This window comes from Hippocampus bargibanti, linkage group LG05 (genome assembly GCF_051943395.1).
Source record: "Hippocampus bargibanti isolate YZ-2025 linkage group LG05, ASM5194339v1, whole genome shotgun sequence".
NCBI lineage: Eukaryota > Metazoa > Chordata > Actinopteri > Syngnathiformes > Syngnathidae > Hippocampus > Hippocampus bargibanti.
Genome location: NC_142738.1, coordinates 11,488,303 through 11,514,434, shown reverse-complemented (window position 1 = coordinate 11,514,434; position 26,132 = coordinate 11,488,303). Strand labels below are relative to the sequence as shown.

At 41.9% G+C, this 26,132-nt stretch overlaps 1 protein-coding gene across 1 annotated transcript; it reads right to left on the bottom strand.

Annotated features, from left to right (window-relative positions):
• Positions 1–32: 32 nt before the first annotated feature.
• On the bottom strand, positions 33–26,132 carry LOC148897929 (potassium/sodium hyperpolarization-activated cyclic nucleotide-gated channel 3-like). Its single transcript, XM_088996703.1, has 8 exons — positions 25,161–26,132; positions 17,561–17,984; positions 14,457–14,618; positions 12,551–12,769; positions 11,060–11,206; positions 7,272–7,512; positions 5,665–5,829; positions 33–4,936 (listed from the first exon to the last, which is right to left on the bottom strand). The coding sequence occupies exons 1-8, from the start codon at positions 25,781–25,783 to the stop codon at positions 3,435–3,437; spliced, it is 3,483 nt and encodes a 1,160-aa protein (XP_088852829.1). The 5' UTR covers positions 25,784–26,132; the 3' UTR covers positions 33–3,434.

Sequence of the window (26,132 nt, the reverse complement as noted above, 5' to 3'; positions counted from 1 at the left end):
TAAGGACAAGCATCGTTGAGCAGCTAATCATTTATTGCATTGGATTCCATACCGAAAATAATAAAATAGAGCTTACATCCTAGATGCGCAAAAGAGACGGAATCCTCTGATTTCAAAGGCATTAAAAAAAAACAACAATGTATATTGAATATAGAAATGGATGACTGTCCTTCTGAAGAAAATGCACACCTAGAACTCACAGTAAGCTTCTCGTCAAGCTGCACTCGTGCCTCTGGTGTTGTAGGCTTGGAGGAGAATAGTAATGAGGGATTGATCGAGTCCACCGGCAGAGGCTGCTTAGTGACCCAAAGCGTCACACAGTCGGTCGCAATAAGACTCATCCTCAAGATCCACAAACCAGGCAGCTAATCGACGCTGAGGATACCTGGCTATGACTGACCCTAAGCAACATGGAGTTATGAACACAAAAGAGCATTCGCTCAGTGATGTGATTTGACGAGATAAAATGAAAAGAGGTAAATGTATAGCAATGGTACCCATCGGTGTTTGTTGTTTATCACATTTTTCAAGTAATTCCTTTCAGCCCTTTGACTGGTGCAATCATTCGCATTTGCTGCATCGCTCCGGAAACGCAACCTAACAAGTCCCCTCTGAAAAAGGTTGCAAATAGGACAGCGAAGTGACAACCATGCTGCCTTTTTCACTCCGGATAATCTTCCTGATGATCGACATGGTCTGCACAGGTAGACAAACATTACCTTTGTTCATTTGACAAATATGATCAGATTTATGTGCCTTTTTCTGCTGTGCAGTATTTCAGACACAATTTGGAAGATATACATAAAAATGAGAACAGACATTTATTTCAGTTTCCTTGCAGGGGTAGTAGTCTAAGCAGAGGAGTCCAGACATGTCACGGGTCATCACATTCCCGACCTCCCTTAAAAGGGTCAAAATGGGATTCTTTGCTCACTGTGACTGACGGTCCCGCTAGGACATCGGAGTTCTCTTGTAGGGTCTCCTGCTGGTTGGTCTTGGTGACCACTGGGAGGCATTTCAAGACTCATTTACACAATTGACTTAGTTTTCGCATGAAGGTTGAGCTCAGACACCATCCACATAGATTCTTCCAATTACCTGAGGTCAGGTTGTGGCGGAAAATCCTAAGCAGAGAAGATCATTTGTACCACCTCTTCCAGGACAATCCAGAGATATTCCAATGCCAATCAACAGACAGTCTCTAAAACGGTTTCTGATGGCCGCGGGTCCGGGACCTGCTATCGGCGAGGACTCAGAAGACCTCACCCGCAAGTCGGCAAGGAGGCACAGATAGCAAAGTCTTCTCACCTGGCTCCTCTTGACCCCCTACTCGAAGGCTCTATCTCCAAGAGCGAGCCAAGACACCAATGCGGAGGCCGCTTATGACCATGATCTCCTCTTTTGGTCATAAACCAACGATTGCGAGCTTCACGTCAGCTTCAGTGACAGATGAAAATTCTGACTTGACAGAGCCAACAGAATCACCTCGTCTGCGAAAAGAATTCTGTCCCTAAAGGACAACCGACGTCACTTTTTTGTTTATTAACTGACATCAGAAAAATGTTTTATAGCATCTAAAATACCCAAAACACGCAGTATATTTTTAGTCAAATGCAAAACACCAATAAAAATGACTTAGTGTCCAAAATCTGCAAAAAATTGAGCTGCGAATTGGGCATTTTCAGAAAGTCCCGCTCCTAGTTCATTACGTCACGCCAAGACGTCTTGCATTGCTAGTGAATCAAAACAATGGCTTCAGATTCGGAGAATATGCTTTCTTGTTACACCTCCAGTTATGAATATGATTCAAATAGTTCTGAAGAGGAAAGCATACATGTTTGCAATCGATTAAAGAATTATATGTGCCATTTTGAGGCAACATTGGGGTAAAATCTCTCACCCAAAAAAGAGGCAAAAAATGGCAACCTCCAGTGGCCACCTCCGCTTCCGCAGGCTGATAAATTCCTTATATGGAGCTTGGATGCCCTCTTCTGGCGGCTTTTGGGTGCAACATGGTTCTCAGACCAAACATGTACAGCAAAATACATTGACGTGATGGAAGGATTGCTACAATGTGTCTTTTGTCAGTCAGGGGGCGGTCCTTTCATGACGTCACGTACGGACTCGTCACCAACTCAAAAACAACAATTCCTGAATAGTCAGAGCGAGTCTTAAAACGTAAAATATAGCTATATGCGGCAGGATCTTATTAAAATATGCCCAGTAGAAGTCATTTGAAGCCATTTTACAAATTATGGACACAACTTGTCCGTAGACGTCGGTTGTCCTTTAAATGTCATGAATCAAATCAATGACAAAGGACAGCGTTTCCAATACTGACTGTAAATCCAGTTTACTGCCAGCAATGCTGACCAAACTCTGATATTGGTCCTACAGGAACCAAAGAGTCCATATTATGGGTTTCTGGACCCCATACTCCCACAGCATACTGCTCTACAGAAGATGGGTGAAACCTTACAGATGTCCACAAGTAGACTACTTGGAATAAGTGCCACAACCCTGCATTTGTAACTGCACTTTTTTCCCCCTTTCAGTCGCGACTTAAATCTTATCAGCAGCGGTGAAAGGGGAAATGTAATTTACGAGTTTCACCCTTGGACTTATATCTCTAATGAGCAGCGGATTTTAGGATTTATTTGCCATCTTTCATTACAGGACTTTGAGGTCCTCCATCCGAGGTAAGACTTCTCACCTTACCCGCACTGGGTAATCCAATCTTTTCGACGAACCAAGACTTCTCGTTTGGGTGTACATTTTCCTCATTGGTTACAAATTTCCCTCCAAAGCTCCAAATGTCAAATATAATCCACAAACAGAAATCAGAGATAAGATTATCTGGTCACCTACCTGAAAAGTGTATACCCCACATATGTGCTAAGAATTCCATACAGCATGAGCATTTCCTTGTCAAAGTCCAGCATCCACCATGAGCAAATTTGACTGGCAATGCAAATGCCACACAGTGTCTGAAAATGGTCAAAGACCACCAGTGCCCCTTGAGTTGTCTTTGGACTCACTTTGCATGCATGGGTCAGAAGAAAGGACTTTTTTTAAGGACAATATTTTTTTTTTGGGGGGGGGGTCATCAAACTAGACAAAGCTGTAAATAAGTGAAGATAAAAGGGATACAAAATTGGAAGAGCCACATTTTGTGTATACACTTGATAAAGTGATAAATTGCTATTTTCATAAGGTGCTATTGCCCCACAAAATGGGGTATATGACTCGAAGGAGAAATATGCTATAGAAACAGTTCATTCTTACCCGTCAGTAATCCATACATTCTGTGGTAGAAAGCTACAATCAGATAAGAATCACACACCCTCCTATAAAAGAGTAAAGTGGGGACTAAAAAAGGATCCTGGAGCAGAGAGTCTTGAGTTATGTTGATGAAAGGAGGGCGTATACTAGTCTCACAAGCTTGAGGGAAGTTTCGACTGGTTGTGGCTCTCTAACATTTTGGAATTTACAGCTGGAAACTGATTCTGAGGTTCAAGTCCTGAATATGTCCAGGTGACAGTGGTGGTGTGACCCGTGATCGTGACCTGGGGTTTAGTGGAAGCATCAGGGGAGGAGAAAGGGCTTGTTGCCCCACCTGAGGTGATTGCCAAAAGTCTGTCTTGTGGGTGGTGTAAGGAACTGTAAGAGCCGGAGATGGTGCTGATTTCCTGCATAGAGAGCTTGGCTGGTGAGTCACTGCTCTCCCTGATGGGAAATGCCATCTTGGCTGGGGACGAGGTCTGAACGGTAGGGTTGTGAGAGTTCTTAGGCCTTGGTGGCTTGCTTTGGTAAACTGTTCTTTCCTTGACAGGGCTCTGTAAAATGGGACTGTGGAGAGGTGTGTAGCAAGGCGAAGCTTCTGCTGAGCCGTACTGCGTCAGCGAAGCTAGGGCAGATTGCTCGGGAAGAACCTGCGGCAGGAAGACCGAGTGGAGTCCCGCCAGGCTGTGCTGTGCCAGAGACGCTGCGGTCCCGCCGCCGCACGCAGATGTCCCAACGACGGACTCTGTGGTGGTGATGATGGGAAAATGTGGGAAGTGCAGACCGCTGGCGATCCTCCCTGCACTGCCATGACATGACCCCATCTGTTGTGTGATGGCATGAGAGCTCTGCTGCAGCTGGCTTAGAATTGGGCTGACAGAGCTGGAGATCAGAGGACTTGTGGAGCAAGAGGAGGGCGCCGGAAATTTCCCCGCAAGACCTACCATCTCCTCCTGCTGGAGCAAACCGATTGGATGGGGTCGGGTGGTCATGGCTCCGCGGAAGGGCTGCGGGTGAAGCTGAGCAGTGCAAGTGTAGGAGACGGCGGCTTGGCTGATGGGGAAGACCGAGGCCAAGCCCGAGTGGGGAAGATGGTGGGTCGCCTGAGCCGGTTGGGGCAGGGGCTGTAGACTGCTGGTGAATATAGGCCGGGAGGACAAAGTAGGCGAGGGACCTGTGGAGAGATGCGGTGCTGCGATGGGGACCAGAGTGGGAGTCTCAACCTCTGTGCAGAATTTAGTCGAACCCACAGGAGAATTGGACACTGAGCCACAGACGCTAGATGGCAGTGCACCAGGGTGGGCTCTTTTTGGATGACTGATAGGGTCATTTAGGGGGCCAGGGATGAGAGGATGATGAAAGAGGATGTGAGGTAGCTGGGAATGGTGAGCAAAAGCCAGTGCCAATGGCGTAGTGGCGGCAGCGGCCTGGAGCGGACCCTGAACCAGAGGGGCCCAGATGACCGGGGTGGGGGACGAGGGTGTGGGTGGGATGTTTAAGATCTGTGCGTTACTGGTCTGGTTCAGTCGCATGCACTGTGCCATGTCGCGGTCGTGCTGGACTATTCTTTGGATGATTTCGCTCTCTTGGAGGTTTAACGTTCCCGAACTTTGGTGATGTTGGACTTTGTGCTGAAGAACGGAGTTTCTCTTCCCTGTTGTTAAAAGAGGAAGAACAATGAGAAATGCATGGCTAGAGATGGCCGTGATTCCTTTCAAACGGGCTTCCTCTAATTTCTTTTATTATGGTTTTTATATTGATATGTAACACCTCAGTGTGATTTTTTTTTTTTTTTTTTTTAACGTATGCAACACACTGTGGTGTTGTGGGGACAGGAGGGAACATTGAAGTCATTGCTCCCTTTCTTCCTCACACTTTGCTAAACTGGCGGCGTGTCTGAAGCTTATTCGTACCACCCATTTTTGGGCTTGCAACACAAATCCAAAAAATATATATACAGTAAAGTCTCGTTATATCGATATTCAGGGAGTCCGAAAAAATATCGATATAACCGGGACTATCGATATATCCGACCCTGTTTGCATGTAATTTTCTCAGTGCGTGCATAGAAGTAGTATCGATATAACCGGGACTATCGATATATCCAATATCGATATAACGAGACTTTACTGTATTATAAAACTTGTATCTCTCATTATAGGGAGAGAGAGACGGAGAGACGGAGAGACAGCGAGACTCATGAAATAGAAAAAATACACTGAAAATGATACAGTGAGATGAAATATTGCTCATGATCACTATAAAGACTATGCGGCAGCCTCTAAATTACTCATCAGGCTCAATTGCAATTGCTGCAAATTTCCCCATTGTGGGACGAATAAAGGTATTCTGATTCTGAATTGTTAGCCCCAAAGTTCTCACCGATGCGGTCCAGCCGGTCGAGGGCCACCATCTCGAAGGCTCTCCTCATCATCGGATACTCTTCCAGTGCCTCGTTGAAGTTGTCCACCGACAGAGAGTACAGGCGACAGTAGTTCTCTGCTCGCACACTAGCGGTCCTTCTGCCTCGGGTCAACAGGCAAATCTCTGCAATATATTATTGATCTAACTTAAAATATACAATATGTTATATGATGCGCTTGCCATCTTGTGTAGTTGTATTTTGCATTCAAGTTTGAGCTCCATGGTTGTTAGCCTTGGTTTCTGGCAAATACATTGTCCCCCGAGCGAGGGTTCACGAGGGTTCACTGTAGTCCTAAAACTCAATATTCTTTGAGTTCTGGAATTCAAGTGACAATGACAAAAACCCCGGCACTGGAGTGGACACATTTTAGCTAGCTATTAGCGGTCTAGCTGGCTGCTGACTAGCTAGATAGCTATTAGCAGTCTAGCTGGCTGGCTAGCTATTTAGCTCGGTATATACTGTGATAGCTATCTATCTGCTTCATGTCACATAGAGGGTACAGAAAGTGCTAAAGAATAAATGACTCTGTGTCGTTGTGTTGTCTTATTATTTGTTATTATTCTTATTATTATTTTACTTTATGTTACTTCCGGGTTGAGTGAACGCTGGCGCGTGTGGCTGCCGCTGCTCACCCACAGAAAAAATATCCTGTGACTGTAAAGTGTCCTTGAAGGTTTTGAAAGGTGCTTAAAAATGAAATGTATTATTATTATTTTTATTTTTTTATTTTTGTACATGGCTGGCAGTGAATGAGTTAGAAAATGATAGAAATACAAAAAGAGAAAATATTTTATGCTCATTCCAGAAACAAAATCAAATAAATTTGGCAAAAGGGTTTCAGTAAAAGGCCACTGATGAAACGAAGAGCGCCACCTCTGAACTCCACAGATGGAGCACTTAATGCAATTTCTGCAGCTTACAGTTTGCCCTGACCTAATCTGTCATGCCAGATCAGAAAAATTAAATAAAGCGCCATTTGGAAAAGAAAAAAAAATGACATTTTTAAGGGTAGACAGACATATTGGGAATATAGACACAAACGCACAGTCTCTTATGCTCTCAATTTGATGTCATGTTTGATATAGTATATTGTAGGAACATATGTGATTGATCGTCCGCGTATTTATCTCAATATTTTTTCACTTGCAATTTGACCACCAGTGACATGGATTCACTTTGAAAGGCTGAATTTAGACTTATTAGGTTATGTTAAATTGTACCTGACTGATAAAATAGCAAACCTGTCATTTATACAGTATGTCCCTCAAAAATATATGTAAACATATAGAATTTAGCAAATAAATAGTGTATTTTTTTAAATGGGGAAACCCCACAGATGGAAGCAGAGATCAAAACAATATCTGCCGTTCTTAGTCTTTTAAGGAGATGATGTGGACATTTTTTTCCTAGCCGCAAATAGTGCTGGAAGTTAATCTGCTGAGAGCCTGAGCAAAATAAATCAGAACAAGGCAGACTATTACCACTTCTTCACATCAGCGAACCGCTGCCAGCCAGGGGGTTGTATTAGTATGCATTAAACGGCCCGTTGTGTGGGGGATATTACCTCCGAAATAAGAGCCATCTGACAGCTTGGTGTCTTGGCTGTTTTTGGTCAGGACGCTGACAACCCCATGCTGGATGAAATACATTTTCTTGCCGATGGTTCCCTCTCTGATGATGTAGTCGGCTGGCTGGAAGACCTCAAAGCGCAGTTTGGTCAGCATGGAGGTGACAAAGTTGGGATCGGCGTTGGCAAACAGGGGCATGGAGGCCACCAGTTTACGGCAGTTAAAGTTGATGATCTCCTGCAGTAGTGGTGGAAAGTAAAGCGCAACAAATTTTAACTACGAGTAAGAATACAGTCGATTTCCATCATCATCATCATCATCATCATAATAATAATCATAAGAATCCATTTAATTTCTAAGCACCTTTCAAAACTTTCAAGGACACTTAACAGTCAAAGGATGAAGTTTTTCTATGGGTGAGCAGCGGCAGCCACACGCGCCAGCGTTCACTCAACCCGGAAGTAACATAAAGTAAAAAAGTCATCTGTTGAGAAAACACTGCTCATAAAATGCTATAGACAGTACAGGCCGTATAATTCTGATTCATCGTAATTTTACTGTAAAAAGTAACTCAAATAAATAAAAAGCTAGCTAATATATAGCTAATACTGTAGCTAGCCAGCTAGATCGCCAGCCAGATAAATAGCTAATCGCTATCTAGATAACTAATAGCTAGCTAGATAGCTAATAGCTAGGTAGCTAGTTAAATACCAAATAGTAAATAATTCGGTAATTGAAAATGTGACGTAGAACGCCATTCTTGAATTTGTTCGGGTTTTGTTTTTTTCTTGTTTTAGTGCCGATGAGGCGCTGGCCATGGCCTCTGGCATTGTTTTTTCCCTTCCACAAGGGGGCTGCATTTCCCTTTTTTCCATGTTAGCGCTTTGTTCCAGCTTCAGCTGTTGTTAAAGCGCTATATAAACCAATATGTATGCATTGCATTGTATTTTGGACAGCTGCTCTCATTTCAAACTCAGATAACTACAGATCCATATAATTTAGAAATTAATTATTTTTTTCCGAAAGAAGAGAGTCTAAGGTTTCTTATGCTGCATTGAATGTTTATATAGTCCTAAAAGTCAGTATTCTGTGTGTGAGTGGACACATTTTTGCATGTTTGTCAGTGAATGAGTTAATTTATCGAAAAGCCACAGGTGTCAAAGTCAAGGCCCAGGGGCCATATCTGGCCCGCCACATCATTTTATTCGGCCCGCAAAAGCAAATCAAACTTGTGAAATTCAATGATGCTTGCTAAAGTCCGAACCAAAATTCCAAATTGTCCCATGTAACCACTATATCAGTGATTATTTTTTACTTCAATATGGAAAACTCATTGGAAAATTCATTATTTTTGTTGTGCGCTCTTTTTGTGATATGTGGAGGGAATTAAACATTCGTATGGGTTCCCCAAATTCATAACGAGAGGAAATCGTAATTACAATGTGGCCTGCGGCAAAAAATAACTTTGACACCCTTGGTCTATACTTTTAGATTTTACATGGACACTTGCATTATTCAAATTAATATACTATCACACCAAATCATGTTAAAATGTAGCCCAGTCGGCATCCATTGGAGCTTAATAGTCCTAGAATGCCTGTCATGGTGAAAGCTGCGTGATTAGTAGCATTCACTTCATTAGGGCACTTGTGCAGTCTCTTGGATCTACTAATGAGATGACATGACTGTGAACATTATGGTGAAAAGATTAGAGCGAGATTATGTGCAGGTCATTTAGATCCACCGGGCTTTATCTGTTCAGGTGCATGAAGTCAAAATAATTAAATCATAAATCCATCCATCCATTTTCCGATCCCCGTATCCTCTCAAATGTCATGGGGATTGTGCAGCCTATCCCAGCCATCTTTGGGCAGTAGACTGGTCACACCCTATACCGGTTGCCAGCCAATTGCACGACACATATAGACAAACAACCATCCGTGCTCACAGTCACACCGAGGGACAATTTAGAGCACAGGAGTCAAAGTCAAGGCCCGGGGTACAAATCAGGCCAGCCACATGATTTTATTCGGCCCGCAAAAGAAAATCAAGCATATCAAGTGTCAGGATGCTTTCTAAAGTCCAAACTAAAATTTCAAATTGTCCCATGTAAATCACAATAACTCATTATTCTTGACTTCAAATGTGAAAATTAGTTATTCATTAATTTGTATGTAATATGTGGAGGGGATTAAACATTTTAAGGACTCCAAATTCATAACAGCTGCTGAGAGGAAACCGTAACTACAATGTGGCCTGCAGCAAAAAATGAACTTGACTTCGATGATTTAGAGCACAGGTGTCAAAGTCAAGGCCCGCGGGCCAAATCCGGCCCGGCACATCATTTTTTTCGGCCCGCGAAAGCAAATCAAACTTGACTTCAGATTTGAAAACGAGTTATTCATTAATTTGCTGTGTGCTCTATATGTAATATTTGAAGGGATTTAAACATTCTAATGGGTTCCCCAAATTCATAACAGCCCTCGAGAGGAAACCATAACTACAATGTGGCCCGCGGCAAAAAATAACTTTGACACCCCTGATTTAGAGTGTTCAATCAGTCTGTCATGCGTTTTTTTTTTTTTTTTTTTTTTTTTTTTTTTGGGAATGTGGGAGGAAGAAAATACCCGGAGAAACCCCACGCAGCACAGGGGAGAACATGCAAACTCCACACAGGGAGGCCGGAGGTGCAAATGAACACTATGAGGTTGACGTGCGAACCACTGGACCACCAGGCCGCTAAGTCATGAAAATGATCTTTTTATCTTGTTTATTGGAATATTTTTATATATTGTATGTTAAACGACAACCGACACCTCTGGACAAGTTGTGTCCATAATTTGTATAATCACTTCAAATGACTTGTACTGAGCGTATTTTACAAAGATTCCACGTCATATAGCTAGATTTTACGTTTTAAGACTCGCGCTGAATATTCGGGAAGTCTTGTTCTCGAGTTGATGACGATGCCTGACGTGACGTCACGTCTGGAACGCCCCTGACTGAGAAAGCAACACACAAAGCATTTTGGATACTTTGTTTGGTCTGAAAACTTCGTGTTGATAAGTGTTGATGGCGAAATTAGAAGGAAAACACATAAATAACGCAATGGGGAATCGTTGTGTGTCGCACCAAGACTACTATTTGATACTAGTTGACACAAATTGCCAGCACACAAATCAGCCCATTTCCAACGGAGCTTGGGCGCCATCACGTGCATTTTCTGGGATGCTACATTGGAGTCCTGATGGCTCGAATTGATACGGGAGGACTTCTTTAATCGATTGCAAACATTTATGCTTTTCTCTTCAGAAGTATTTGAAATATATTCATAACTGGATGAGTAGCAAGAACGCATCTTCTCCGAATCTGAAGCCATTGTTTTGATTCTAGAGCAAGGCAAGACATCCTGGCGTGACGTCACGAACAAGGGGGCGGAACCTTCTGAAACTGCATCTCCGAGGTCATTTTGAAGTAGTTTTGGGACACTTTAACTCTTTTGCATTTGACTAAAAATATCAGCCTGTGTGTTTTGGGTATTTTAGATGCAATAAAACGTTTTTCTGATGTAAGTTAGGAAACAAAAAAATGGTGTCGGTTGTCCTTTGAAGGACATATTAACACAGCCCATATGGTGATACCGGCAGTGAAAGTGAACATTAACCTTCAACCCTCAGCTTTCCATTTGATTTGATGACATTTCCAATGCAATCAACATACTGTGTTTAGGACCCAGTAGCAGTTATACAGGAGGTGAAAATCCCCAAAGCAGATTACTTCTGACCTCTCGCAGCGGTTCATTCAGCTCCTCCAAAATGCTCTCTTCGTCAAACATCTTGCCCTGGTAGCGATGCTCGTAGTAGTCATGGATTCTCTGACGCATGTCTGCGGGGAGTTTATGGAAGGACATGTACTGCTCCACCTGTTTGTACTGCAACCACAATGGAAATACCATGGCATAAATATGAAGACAGGAAGCAATTATAATCCAAAAGCGAAACGCAAAGTCATGACAAATTAATCTGTTTGATGCGTTGGCAGGAACGCTCAAGCCATCTGTGAAACCTTGTCCAGGGTGTACGTTTGGGCCTCTGCCCCATCTGACAAATACAAGTGCTCTGCAGGCTGTGGCTAATGTTATTAACTACTGTGTCCTTCAGCCATGTACTCTTGCTGCAAAACACGACCTACGTTTGTTTTTGTTCCGCTGTAGATCTACCTTTCACAATATGCGTTGAAATATGAGTGACCACTTTTTCTTTTTTTCAATATGTAACTTTTCAATTACGATCTGGCAGATAGTGGAAAAAAATAGGCTCTAAGATGGTTATTGCCACTCCCAGAGGAAGATTACTGGCAGACAACAGCAAAAGGGTAAGAGAAGCATGTGGTGTATCAAAAACAACCAAGTTTGTATTTAAATCTGTTGATGCTAACGTAGTGGGAAGTATTATAGCCAATAAATAGTAAACAATAACACATTTCATTTATAAGCGCCTTTCAAAACTCTCAAGGTCACTTTACAGTCACAGGATAAGCTTCTCTGTAGGTGAGCAGCGGCATCCACACGCGGCAGCGTTCACTCCACCCGAAATAACTCAAATAGATAGAAAGCTAGCTAGCTAGATAATACATAGCTAATAGCTAGCTAGCTAGACAGCTAATAGTTAGCTAGCTTGATAGCTAGCTAGCCAGCTAGATAGGTAATAGATAGCAAATATATAGCATAGCTAGCTAGATAGCTAATAGATAGCAAATAGATAGCTAGCTAGCATACATGTTAAGTTTCAGAAATCATTGGCAGATTTTCATACTCGCGACTGCGGTGCGTGTTAAATAATGTGAGCGTTACAAAAGTGTAAATTAGAAGTGAATAAAACACAAAAATGCTTTCATTGTTTATACATTCAATTAGTATAAAACTGTATTTTATTTTTTACATTTTCTTTTGTTTCACCTGACAAATGAACTGTCTGTATTGTGTCAATAGTTTTATAAAGTGAGTATTGTGAGTTTTATCGTCAAAATCGGGAGTCTCCCGACCAAATCCAGAGACTTAACTTGTATAAACTAGGTAGCCAGCTAGCTAGCTAGCTAAATAGATATATCAAAGGCATACAGTACATTATTTATCCTCTGCAAAGAATGACTCAACTCAACTGTATTTATAGTCCATCCACATACCCACCACCACGGTATCGCATCCCATCCTTAATATTTCCTCCTATTGACCCAAAAAGTCATTGCAGTGCATTGATGACTATTGGCCTCCTACCTTTTCTTGGTACTGCCTCCTGGAGGAGTCCAGTGACTGAATGAGGGCAGTGGCGTGCCCCACAAACATGGCAAAGCAGGTCGCGCCCACAATCATGCTGAGGATGGTGAGCCACACGTCGCCCATTCCTATGGGCGGGTACAGCCCGTAACCGATGCACAGCATGTGGCTCATGGCTTTGAAGAGGGCGTAAGAATATTGCTGACCCCATGTGTCATTCTGGAAGGAGGATGGGGGAGAGGGGTGTTCATAGATGTCTAGCTCGATTGAAGTCGCAGGCAGTGGTGGACAACAAGGCCAAATTTGCCATCAGAAAAATGGACTTTCATTCACAATCGTAAGTTAAAGGGCAACCGACACCATTTTTTTGTTTCCTAAGTGACATCAGAACAACGTTTTATAGCATCTAAAATACCAAAAACACGCAGGCTGATATTTTTAGTCAAATGAAAAACACCAATAAAAATGACTTAAAGTGTCCCAAAACTACTTCAAAATGACCTTGCTTCAGAAGGTCCCGCCCCCTTGTTCGTGATGTCACGCCAAGACGTCTTGCATTGCTGCAGAATCAAAACAATGGCTTCGGATTCGGAGAAAATGCTTTCTTGTTACTCATTCAGTTATGAATATGATTAAAATAGTTCTGAAGAGGAAAGCATAAATGTTTGCAATTGATTAAAGAAGTCCTTCTGTGTCATTTTGAGGTGTCTAGACTGCAATATAGCGTCCCAGAAAATGCACAAGATGGCGCCCAAGCTCCTTTGGAAATGGGCTGATTTGTCTGCTGGCAATTTGTGTCAACTAGTATGAAATAGTAGTCTTGGTGCAACACACAACGATTCACCATCGCATCATTTATGTGTTTTCCTTCTAATTTCACATGGATCAACACAAAGTTTTCAGACCAAACAAAGTACCCAAAATGCATTGTGTGTCGCTTTCTCGGTCAGTAACGATACCTACCGTGATGTCACGGTAGGTATTGTCACCAACTCAAAAACAAGACTTCCTGAATACTCAGCGCGAGTCTTAAAACGTAAAATATAGCTATATGCGGTGGAATCTTTGTAAAATACGCTCAGTAGAAGTCATTTGAAGTGATTTTACAAATTATGGACACAACTTGTCCGGAGGCGTCGGTTGTCCTTTAAATATAAATGATGTAAAATTGTTTTTCGATACTCTCAATAATGACTTCCGAGACATGTATGTCGCGTTTTTTTTTTTTTTAATTTAGATTTCAGATTCTTAGATAAATGTTGTCAGCACAGGGCGCGCAGAATCCAAAGTGCTGGCCATAATAAGTCACACTATATTTGGAATGGGACTGCTTCATGCACCAATCAGAATTTAAGTCATTCATTTGTCAGACGATGTATAAAAATGTGTCAACTCCAGTGCCAGGGTTTTTGTCATTTTCACTCAAATTCCAGGACCCACAGAATATTGAGTTTTAGGACTACATAAACATTCGATACAGTGTTAGAAACCTTAGACTCATCAGATAAAAAGAGTTAATTCCTAAATTGTATGGGTCTGGAGTAATATGAGGTGCTGGACAAAAGGCAAATGCTGCCCCCTTGTGGGAGGGAAAAACATTGCCAGAGGTCTGACCAGCGCTTTATCGGTATCCCTGGCAAGAAAAAAACCAGAACAAATTCGGGAATGACGCTCCACGTCATATTTTCAAGTGCCGAACAAATCCAGGAACAGCAGAGAATGAGTTAAATTCCTCCGCACTTGCACTTGATGACGTCAGCATTTTGCATCCTCGGGGTTGTTGGTCAGAGCAAAACTTAGCTATGTGTTACATAACAAAAAATCAGGAAAATCACAACATGTATGCATCACGATGCTTTTTTGTCTGTTAAAGTGGTCGGGCCTTGAATAAAAATAACAAACCTACCACCATCTTATTTCGAGTGACCCAACAATCTGGAGGAAAGTCCTGAAGCATGGGGACCAGAAATTGCAGACAGCCGTCCCAGTGACACAGCAGCAGCATCATACCAATCAGGTTCATGATACGCACCATGGCGCTGGCCAGGTCATAGGTCATATGGAAAACCTGACACACGCACACGCACACACACACACACACACACACACACACACACACACACACACACACACACACACACACACACACACACACACACACACACACACACACACACACACACACACACACACACACACACACACACACACACACACACACACACACACACACATACATAGATTATCCTCATTAATGGACGTGAAACAATGTGATGAAGCTCTCTTAGTGAATAAATCTATGAAATTGGAATTCTCACTCATGCAATGAGAGGATTTGCAAAATGGAGTGTGTTCTGTTCCTGGTATGCTGATGGGGACAGTTGTACTACAGCAGGCCATCGTGGTCTTAATCTTCTGCAGAGAACAAAAGGCTATACCAAAGTTGCATAATAAACTGCCACCCATATTATTGTCCCCTGGGAACTGCAGCCTGACGTTAAGTATAATAATAATAATAATAATAATAATAATAATAATAATAATAATAATAATAATAATAATAATAATAATAAATTAAATTTCAAGCGCCTTTCAGAACACGCAAGGACACTACAATAAAAAAAAACAATACACAAAACAATAAAACCAAAAATTAAATGATAAATCATGTATTTTGATGAGCTCATGTATTTTGTTTTTCTACTTTCATTCCTTTCATCACTTTGCTGCTGTGAAATGTAAATTTCTCCACTGCGAGACTATTAAATAATAAATAATAATCCAAATAATAAAATAGCTGATTGAACTTGACCGTGAATGCTGGGTTTTGAGGTGGGATTTGAAAGTAGGGAGGGAGTCAATATTACGGATATTGCGTGAAAGTGAATTCCAGAGTTTGGGAGCAGAGCGGCTGAAAGCTCTGCACCCCATTGTGGTGAGACGGGCAGAAGGCACATAGAGGATTTGAAGCGGGTCAGACAGATAGGGGGCGAGAGGTTATGGATGGCTTTGAATGTAAACAGAAGTATTTTGAATTCAATCCGAAGTTTGACAGGCAGCCAATGGAGCTGCTGGAGGACAAGGGGGTGATGTGGTGAAAGGAGGGGGTTTTAGTGATGATCCCGGCTGAGGAATTTAGCACTAGTTGGAGTTTATGGAGACATTTTTGATTGACACCGAAAAGAAATGAGTTACAATAATCGATACGGGAGGTGACGAGACTCTGGATAAGGATAGCAGCGGTGTGAGGGGTGAGAGAGGGACAGAGACAATTGATATTACGGAGGTGGAAATATGCAGACCGAGTTATGTTATTAATATGTGAATGGAAAGATAGTGCGCTATCGAGGATGACACCCAGGCTCTTGACCTGAAGGGAGGGGGACACGGTTGAACTGTCAATGGTGAGAGAGAAACTGTTTGCTTTGTGTAGGGTGGATTTGGTACCGACAAGGAGAAGTTCAGTTTTGTTGCTGTTTAGCTTGAGAAAGTGATGGGAAAACAAGGGTTTAATTTCTGAGAGGCAAAGTGAATGGGATGAAGGTGGAAGAGAGGCGTCGGGTTTGCTGGAGTCTCAGGAGAGTACGAGAGATACAATACTGACCTGTTAATATTTATTTATGGTAAAGAATTTCTGAAATTTAACTCTGGAAATCACAAATTTGTTCCATCTTTTAAATACATATATGAAGAAAAGTGCACTGCTGCACTTACAAGGACAATTGTAAGCAACCCGTGCACCAAGCAACAACTATTGCGCCCCCTTGAAATGGCAATGGGTGTTTTTGTCATAACTTTAGTGCTCGCTTCATTTTACTGCGAATATCTGTTGATCCAGGGGAACAAAATGGGTTTTAGGACAAAAACTGCTGATAAAGATTTGGTTTGTGGAAGTCATTTTATCTACACGCACACATACTTGTGATTCGTGACTGTATAGTTTTATCTCTTGTTCTTATTTATAATTTCATCTGTGGTTTTATTTATGTCACTGTTTTGTGACTGTAAAGTGTCATTGAGACCTTTGAAAGGAGCTTATGAATAAAATGTATTATTATTATTATTATTATTATTATTATTATTATTATTATTATTATTATTATTATTATTATTTATTTTTATTATTGTGTTAAAATAAAAAGACTGAATCTTCCTCATTTCAGTTCGGACCACTGTGATTTTATACCACATGTAGGACATTTTTGACAAGTGAGGACTTTTTGGTAGGTCCTCACAAGAAGGGTGGTCCTCACTCCTTATCTGTAGTTTCCCGGACCTCACAAAAACTTTGAAACAGGAATGCGTGTGTGTGTGTGTGTGTTTGTGCGTGTGTGTGTTCCATTGAAGAGAATGTCAGCATTTTATGATAACATTGTGGACCTTCACGTGATGATTCAACTCGCAAGCTGACTGTCTATTGTTTAGCCATTTTTTTTCAGATTTCAGATTTTTAATCTTTAATCATAATTTCATTATGTCAGATGCGATACCGCAAATTTGACACCATATAGTGAGGCTCACTGTATCATATCAAAAATGACATCATACTGTATGTATATATTGACTGTGCCCCTATCCTGTCACATATCGTATACCCAATAAAATAATTTACATTAAATAAAAAAAAAGGAACATGAAAGAAACCGATTTTAAGAGACTTATTAAGGTACTGACGTGCAAAAATGTTTGGCCACTTACAATAAAATGCTGGTGATTGATTCTTTTCTCACACTTGGAGACGACTGTAATTCTGATGTGGACACCTATGGCACTTCCGTGTGATATTATCATCAGTCTCAAACTGATGGAAACATTTTTTTAGGTGGGGGAGGGGATCTCATTGTTGTGCGGGTGAAACACGGCGGTGTAGCGAGGGACTCGAAGCTAAAGAAAATCTCAGTCTGGACTCTACTTTTGGCTCCGTGATGGCACCGCTAATTGGTAGGTGCTGGAACGGGGGAGGGGTAATTTAATTTATCATTCATTACAGACAATGTGTGTTCAGTGTACCTCCTCCCACTGGTGAATATAGCGGATGAGTCTGGAGAGGCGTAGTAGGCGAAGCAAACTGAGGATTTTGGTAAAGCGAACTATCCTCAGCGCTCGTGCAGTCTTGTAAAAATCCGAGTCGATGCGAGTTTCCACGATGAGAAAGATGTAGTCCACGGGTATGGAGGAGATAAAATCCACCACAAACCAGCTTTTCAAATACTTGATCTTGATCTTTTGCGGGTCCAGGATGATCTCCGTGTTGTCCTCTTTGACGATGCCCGTGCGAAAGTTGAGGACCAGGTCCATTAGGAAAAAAGTATCCGAGACCACGTTGAAGACAATCCAGGGCGGCGTGTGCTCGTCTTTAAAGAAGGTGATGCCCACGGGGATTATGATGAGGTTTCCCACCATCAAAAGCAGCATGGTCAGATCCCAGTAGAATCTAAAACATACGGAAACAATTACAGCCCACGAATATTTGTAATTTGAGTTAGAAATCTATTTTTTTCTGACGCATTCCTGATGCTATCGCACAAAAATGAACCAATAAGATAATTTGTTACAAATATTTTTGGACCAATGAAGTAAAATTGGCTCATTTTGCACGGCTTAACTTCTCTCGCTAATGCTAATGCTACATGGCACAGTGGTTCGGGAATCGTTCTTTACAATTAACTCATTCCCTGCCATTCACAAATTTATTCTGGAATTGAGCGCCATTCCTGAATTTGTTTCTGGTTTTGTGTTTTCTTCTTTGGGTGCCAATAAAGCGCTGACCGTGGCCTCTGGACACATTTTTCCCTTCCACAAGGGGGCAGATTTTCCCTTTTTTCCATGTTCGCGCTTTGTTCCAGCTTCAGCTGTTGCTAAAGCGCTATATAAATCAATATGTATGCATTGTATTGTATTTTGGACAGCCACCCTCATTTCAAGCTCATATAACTCCAGACCCATAAAATTTTGGAATTCATTAAAAGACAACCGACGCCTCTGGACAAGTTGTGTCCATAATTTGTAAAATCACTTCAAATGACTTATACTGAGCGTATTTTACAAAGATTCCAAGGCATATAGCTATATTTTATGTTTTAAGACTCGCGCTGAATATTCAGGAAGTCTTGTTTTCAAGTTGATGACGAGGCCTGACGTGACGTCATGCCTGGAACGCCCCTGACCGAGAAAGCGACACACGATGCATTTTGGGTACTTTGTTTGGTCTGAAAACTTCGTGTTGATCCGTGATGATGGCGAAATTAGAAGGAAAAAAACATAAATAATCCGATGGTGAATCGTCGTGTGTCGCACCAAGACTACCACCAAGTCTACCAAGGCTCGGGACGACAAGCACCTGTGCAGGTGCAGGCGGGGCCGACAGCGTCACCCGTTGGTCGCCAACCAGATCATGACTGACTGACAGACAGACAGACAGACAGACAGACAGACAGACAGACAGACAGACAGATAGACAGATAGATAGATAGATAGATAGATAGATAGATAGATAGATAGATAGATAGATAGATAGATAGATAGATAGATAGATAGATAGATAGATAGATAGATAGATAGATAGATAGATAGATTTTTTTGCTGATGATACTAGTGCAGCGTGTTCGACCGGAAACAAATTCCTTGTGTGTTCTACATACTTGGCAATAAAGATGATACTGATTCTGATAACAAATAGAAAACTAGCTAGGTAGCTAGCCAGGTGGCTAGCTAAATAGATAGATAACTGGATAGCTAAATAAATAAAAATAATTGAAGAGAGGAAAAAACAAATAAGAATAAAGTCAAAAGAAAAGACACAAAAAGCTACATGGGACGAAATAAAGTTGAGCCAAAGATAGTGACTGAGGGCACCAGGTAGCAAGCACCTCCATCTACAACATGAGTAGCCTGTTCTAAAAATACCACAAGTGACTGGACACCATCAATGTCAACAGCAGTTTGACTAAATGTGTGAACAATCTTGATTTGTTCTCAATTTCCCTTGAAGAACCTCCAAATACTGACATTGTTCTACTTGGATTGGATTGGTCTTTCTTTGTCTCGTGGTGGAGAAATTTACATTTCACAGCAGCAAAGTTATGAAAGGAATGAAAGCAGAAAAACACAATATTATATATATATATATATATATATATATATATATATATATATATATATATATATATATATATATATATATATATATATATATATATATATATATATCAGTGACGTGCAGTCAGTGGAGGCAGGGGAGGCAGTGCCTCACGTGTCATCATGGAAAGCTGTCATGGAAATATCAAATGAAAAAATAAATTAAACAGTCATGTATTTAGTGATTTGTACTTTAAAGTTCTTGTCCATTTAACTTCACCGTTTTAGGATTTTTTTCTAAATCGCTGAATTTTCACATTTACCGTTCAAATACTAAGTAGAGACGAGCGGTGAGGCAGCAGCCGGCTGAGCCTCACCATGGATTGCGCAATCACTATGCTTACTGTGCTGGCTTGCTCTGCAGTGAGACCGCATTGCTGTCCTTCTGCATATCGCTGTTAAAGCGTTCAAACACGTTTAGTATATGAACTAAATTTCTACAGTTTAGCTGGTGCATATAATGTAGTCATTGTACATTATAAACACTGTACTCCAGTGTTTATTTTGTTTTATTTTTATCAAAACACTGTGCGTAGGTGAGGCACACAGTTCTCCCGCCTCATGACAGGCAGGGGGTGCTTGTGATTCCAGAGATACTTCTTACTCCACGTCTGCAGAATAATAGAATTAGAGACAGAAAGCTACAGTAAACAGTTAGCAAGTAAAGTGCAACCCTGCAGTCATTTTTTCGTGTTGCTTGGCCTCACTTTCAGAATGGAGGATTATGTATCTAAATTGAAAGAATTTTCTAAACTAGACTTTCAATCGAAGCAGGAGGTAATAATTAAAGGAAGACCAACACCGGAGCTAAAAGGTTTGCTTCAGACAACGGGACACAATAATCGCTCTTTTCAGGCGGACTGGTACACACGAAAAGGCTGGCTGTGTGGATGTCCAGCAAGAAACCGCCTTTTCTGCTTTTCCTGCCTTCTGTTCTCAACTTGTGACAATGTCTGGACTCAAATGGGATATTGCGACCTGAAAATTTTACAACGGAGCCTCATCAAAAATGAGCGAAGACTCAACATCAGCATCCACAATGCTAAGGTAAAGGAGAACCGGGAGATTTTAAAAGATCTCATCAATGCCACCTGCTTCCTTGCCAAACAACAGCTGGTATTTCGTGGAAATGATGAAAGTAAAGGCTCTACTCATCGTGGCAACTATGTTGAACTATTACATGCTTTCGCTCAGAAAGATGACAGGCTAGCGAGTCATTTTGGGACATCCACTATATTTTCTAGCCTGTGAAACAGAATACAGAACGATTTAATTGAAGCAGTTGGTGATGTCATTAGAAATGACATTAAAAAGGAGATCGGTGCAGCCCCATTTGTTGCTGGAGAAGTAGACGAGATTGTCATTCTCAGCACTGAAAACATACAGTGGGAACAGGACTGATCAAGGACGACTTTCTTCACAAGCAGTGATCTCCATTGAGACAGAGAGACTTTTAAAACTGAAGAAAGATAAGGAAGGCTTCTACAAAGAAGTTATCGATGCCTTTCTTCAGAAGGAGCGGCGCATGGACTAAAGGTAACACGATAAAAACGTTTTTTTTTTAATTATTTTTTTCTATGCTACAGTTTGTATATATAAAAAATGCTGACATGAAATTTTAAACAAAATACGTTAACTGTTGCCAATCAAATGGTGAATAAACTACTCTGTAGAGTTCATATGTTTGTAAATCTGACGATGATGACGTCAGTGCCTCACCAGCCATGAACCTCACCGCACGTCACTGATATATATATATATATATATATATATATATATATATATATATATATATATATATATATATATATATATATATATATATATATATATATATATATATATATTATTTCATCTATGCTTTCATCTATGCGCAAGATGATGACATTGCTCCTCTTTCCGTGACTTCCTTGAGTTATCTGTTAAACAAAGTGATCCCATCATCTGCCCGATGTGCACTGCAGTGACACTGTGGTTCTAATTGCTCATCCCCTTCTCTGCTGGCTAAATCCACCGTTATCTCCTGGGAATCCATGTTAACTCCAGAAGTCAGCTCCCATCAGCCAGATGTTGAGTAGTTAGCATTACAGCTCTGCGGAACATCGGAACATCTGGACCAACCACAAAAAGAAATAAATAAATGCAGGGGATAGTGCATTATTGTCCTTTATGGACCCTCCTCTTGGCTCATCAGTCAGCTGATGTGCATTGGAGCCATAGAGATCAGGCAACTAGCTAGTGCAATCCTGCCACGTGGCTCAAAATAAAGCTGAGAGTCGCAGGGATGGCACACCTCTGCAGAGAGGAATCTTGCACGATTTGGGTCAGAGTGCAACTCGGTTAAAAAGCAAAGAGAGATGAGAAAGAGAGAGTAGTTAGAGGCAAAGTGAACACAAAAAAAGGTTTTAAAACAACGGTGAAATGAGCTTAGATCAATCAGGGACAGCTGGAAAAAAAGGGATATTTGTACCGGAGATGCTTATCTGTTGATTGCCAGACCGCAGCTAAAGCGCAACAGCCTGCATCAGCTCGCTGGCTTAACACACACCTGTACTGACTCAGGCTTAAGCCCACCGCCATCGTAGCACCACGCGAGCGATTCCAGAGCGTCTGCTGCAATTTCCACTGCAGTCATCATAAAAGTCAACAGCCATTCATGACACGGCGGTTGAAAAAGGACACAGCCATCGAGATAATAATAATAATACATTTCATTTATAAGCGCCTTTCAAAACTCGCAGGTTACTTTACAGTCACAGTATAGCTTTTTCTGTGGGTGAGCAGCGGCAGCCACATGCGCCAGCTTTCACTCAACCCGGAATAACGTATAGATAGAAAGTTAGCTAGCTAACAGATAGCTAATAGCTAACTAGCTAGCTAGACAGCTGATGATAGCTAGCTAAATAGCTAGATAGCTACATAGCTAGCTAGATCGATATATCAAAGGCATACATTCTTTATCCTCTGAAAAGAATGACTCTCAACTCAACTGTATTTATAGAGTCCACTGTATTTATTGAGTGTGGGTGAGCAGCGGCAGACAAAACGCGCCAGCGTTCACTCAAACCGAGAAAAAAATCAAAACAGTAGCTCACTAGCTAATAGATAGGGACTGCTACATTTGGATATGAAGTCATATTAGCAAAATGGCGAGTTTAGTCAAATCCATTCACCGATTAGATAATTGTCATGCTTTTGATTGATTTTTTTTTTTCCCCCGGGTGCTTTGATTTCTATATTGACAGCAGTGACATCAACATTCAGTGTTCGCTTATAAATGTGTGTGTGTGTGTGTGTGTGTGTGTGTGTGTGTGTGTGTGTGTGTGTGTGTGTGTGTGTGTGTTTGTATGACTAGTCTTGTGAGGACCACTAACATTTTATACCATACGTAGTGAGGACATTTTTGACAAGTGACAACATTTTGGCCCATCCTCACAAGTTTTTCATTCTAAAGGCTTCGTGAGGGGTCTATACATGCATCTGTTTCAGAGAGGTCCTCACAAATTCACCATGATTTTTTGGTGTGTATTTTCATTTCACTTGGATACACACATTTTTACTCGCTGTGTGTGTTTATATGTGTGTATGCATGGTCAATGAGAGGAAAATGTTCATACCACAAGAAGTAAAAAGATATTTTTAACAAATTCACCATAGGGATGAGGAATTTGAATGGACCCATTCAGAAACCTCGCTCCTGCTGTTATTTCAGTTTCAAGTCCACTTTTTATTTATTTGTTTTTAAAGAAGTTGAAGTGGGGAAATGGGATGACACTTAGTCTTAAAAACACCAGTTCTTCTCTAAACTTATCAGCAACGATGGTCCTCACTCCTTATCTGGAGTTCCTTATCCGGACCTCACAAAACCGTTGAAACAGCAGGAATGTGTGTGTGTGTGTTTTTGTGCGTGTGTGTAGCATATCCTAATGTACACTACTGTTCTAGCATGATGGTACACCAAGCACAAAGCACCGAGCAAACAGCTGGGTGTCTTGATTCCATTCCAATCTCTCTCTATCTGTCCGTCTAATGTCAGCGCGTTGGGGCAGCGGGTCGTACCGACCGGGCCGTTTCCACATCTCCACTCCATTAAACTAATTGTGTTGTAATAATCCTGCCTGATGTGTGTTTCTAATATCTGGAATGGTCATGTTACCCTATTTTGATTACCCCATTTCCAAGCCCCTGCTGCATTTCCTTTAATCTAATGCACTGGTCTCACTAAATTCTATATACTGTATATATATTTTTAAAAAGTGTGATTCAAATGAATAGAGCAAAAACATCAGTGACACACATTTGTGTCCAACCAAGTAGGATGGCCGAGTTTCCCGATTGTCAAAAGAGAATCATGATGATGACGTGCCGGAATCTATCAAGTGTGTAAAACTGCCTCAGAAACAACTGGAAAAACAATTGTAATTTTGATGTTTGGGGCAAACATTTTATTTGGGGAGTGGGGCATTTGTAGGGATCAAACAGGATAACTTTTCCCGCGTAGACAGAGTTTATCAAATGCGATTGTTATTTTCTGATGTTTTGCATTCTATTACGCTCATTGGCACCGACCGACCCACTCTCGAGGACTTGCACACTGCAAGAAGGAAGACAAGAACACAAAAAAAAAATCCTACTGGACCCTCTGCACCATGCCCACCACCTTTTCCAGGAATCCCCTCAGGCAGGCGCACCAATTCCAGCTGACATTCACCAATTTATTTTGGAATTGAAAATATGACGTAGAGTGCCGTTCCCGTATTTTTTTTTTTTTCTTGTTTAAGTGCCGATAAAGCGCTGGCCTTGGCCTCTGGCAATGTTTTTTTTTTCCTTTCCACAAGGGGGCAGCATTTACTTTATTTCAATTTTAGAGACTCCTTCCAGCTTCAGCTGTTGTTAAAGCGCTGTATAAACCAATATGTAAGTATTGCATTGTATTTTGGACAGCCACCCTCATTTCAAGCTCATATAACTCCAGACCCATGTAATTTGGGAATTAACACTTTTTTCTGATTAAATAAGTGAGTCTAAGGTTTCTTACGCTGCATTGAATGTTTATGTAGTCCTAAAACTCAATATTCTCTAGGGCCTGGAATTTGAGTGACAATGACAAAAACACTGGCACGGGAGTGGACACATTTTTGCACGTCTGGCGGTGAATGAGTTAAAATGTTAATAATGGCATGAATGCCTGCCGTGTGGAACTCATTGCCTGATCTGTTTCATAGTGGTTTGGGGAATTATGCTGGGCTCTGTCTAAAATGTTGTTCAGCTTCATTCAAGTTTGAAATAGTGCAGCTCTAGAGCCACCAGCACAAAAACATGATCTGTCTTCATATTTCAACCAATGTGAATCATTGTTTTTATAGCAATGCATTAATTTCAATACCCTTCTTGAACTTTCTAGAATGTAACAACGGGTACATTTGTAATTCTAGTGAATTTGTAAAAGTGTCAAGGACTGCGCGTGAATTACCTAAAATCACTGTATGGGTGTATAATCCAGAATCCCGCAGATTTGACACGTTCCCTTTCGTGCTCCACGGCCCTCTCACTGCCCAACATCCGCAGAGAGAACTTGTTAACTCCCGGTTGGAGCATCGCCCCGAACTGCCGATGCATGAATCCGGCTTGGTAGAGGCGCTCATCCTCGGGGATAATTTGTTCGGTGCCTTCCAACTTGATGAAACTCGTCTGGTCAAACAGCGACGATTGGCCGGCCGCCGCATCGCCAACACCCCCCGTTGCCGGGCCAGGCTCTCCGGGGGAGCCGTCCCCGACACACGCGTCCGCTTCCGGGATGAGGCAGCGCTGCTCGGCCGCATTTGACCCGGTAAGACGCCCGCCGATAGACGAGACGCGGCCCCTGAAACGGCGACAGTCCCCGTTCAAGTTGGTCTTCCCGGCGGCATTCGTGCCGCCCTCTTCGATGCTCTTGCAACTGCTTGCGTGAGGCAGAGAGGACAAGTGTCTCAGCAGGATACTTTTCCTCTTGGTGTCCTTGCCGCCGTCTCCTTCGTCCACCGTAAACGGTATTTGCCCGATGTTTTGCGGCAGGCTGTAGAGCCGCTTGCGCATGGAACACTGGAACCTTTCCATTTGTTTACGGGAGCGCAGCACAGCGAGGAGGAACAGGGGGGTGAATCATAAAGATGTCATGGATTTGGAGTGCCACCGAAAGCAAAACACGGAGGAGGCGCATCGGCAGGGAAGATCTGTACTTGACACTTGGGACGTGCCTTTTCGCTTTGCCACGCCACGCCAACAATCAAAGTCCGGCGTAGCTGTGGAAGGCAGGGAGAGAGCGTCGACTGCATCGGGATGTAACGTGCTGAGCATCGGAAGTGCAGGAGGACTGAAAGATTGTAACAACTGCTACCGCTGAGCTCCTCAATGACAAAGCATGCATGGTCTCCACCTCCCTACGGGATAAATGCGCGGTGTCAGC

What these genes read in the sequence shown, in the direction of transcription:
- LOC148897929 (XM_088996703.1), bottom strand. Translation starts at nt 25,783, where the DNA reads ATGGAAAGGTTCCAGTGTTCCATGCGCAAGCGGCTCTACAGCCTGCCG. An exon ending in TCACTCGAAATAAGATGGTG is followed by an intron (nt 12,770 to 14,456) that starts GTAGGTTTGTTA and finishes TCCTCCTTCCAG; the next exon opens with AATGACACATGGGGTCAGCA. An exon ending in GGAGGCAGTACCAAGAAAAG is followed by an intron (nt 11,207 to 12,550) that starts GTAGGAGGCCAA and finishes TTGTGGTTGCAG; the next exon opens with TACAAACAGGTGGAGCAGTA.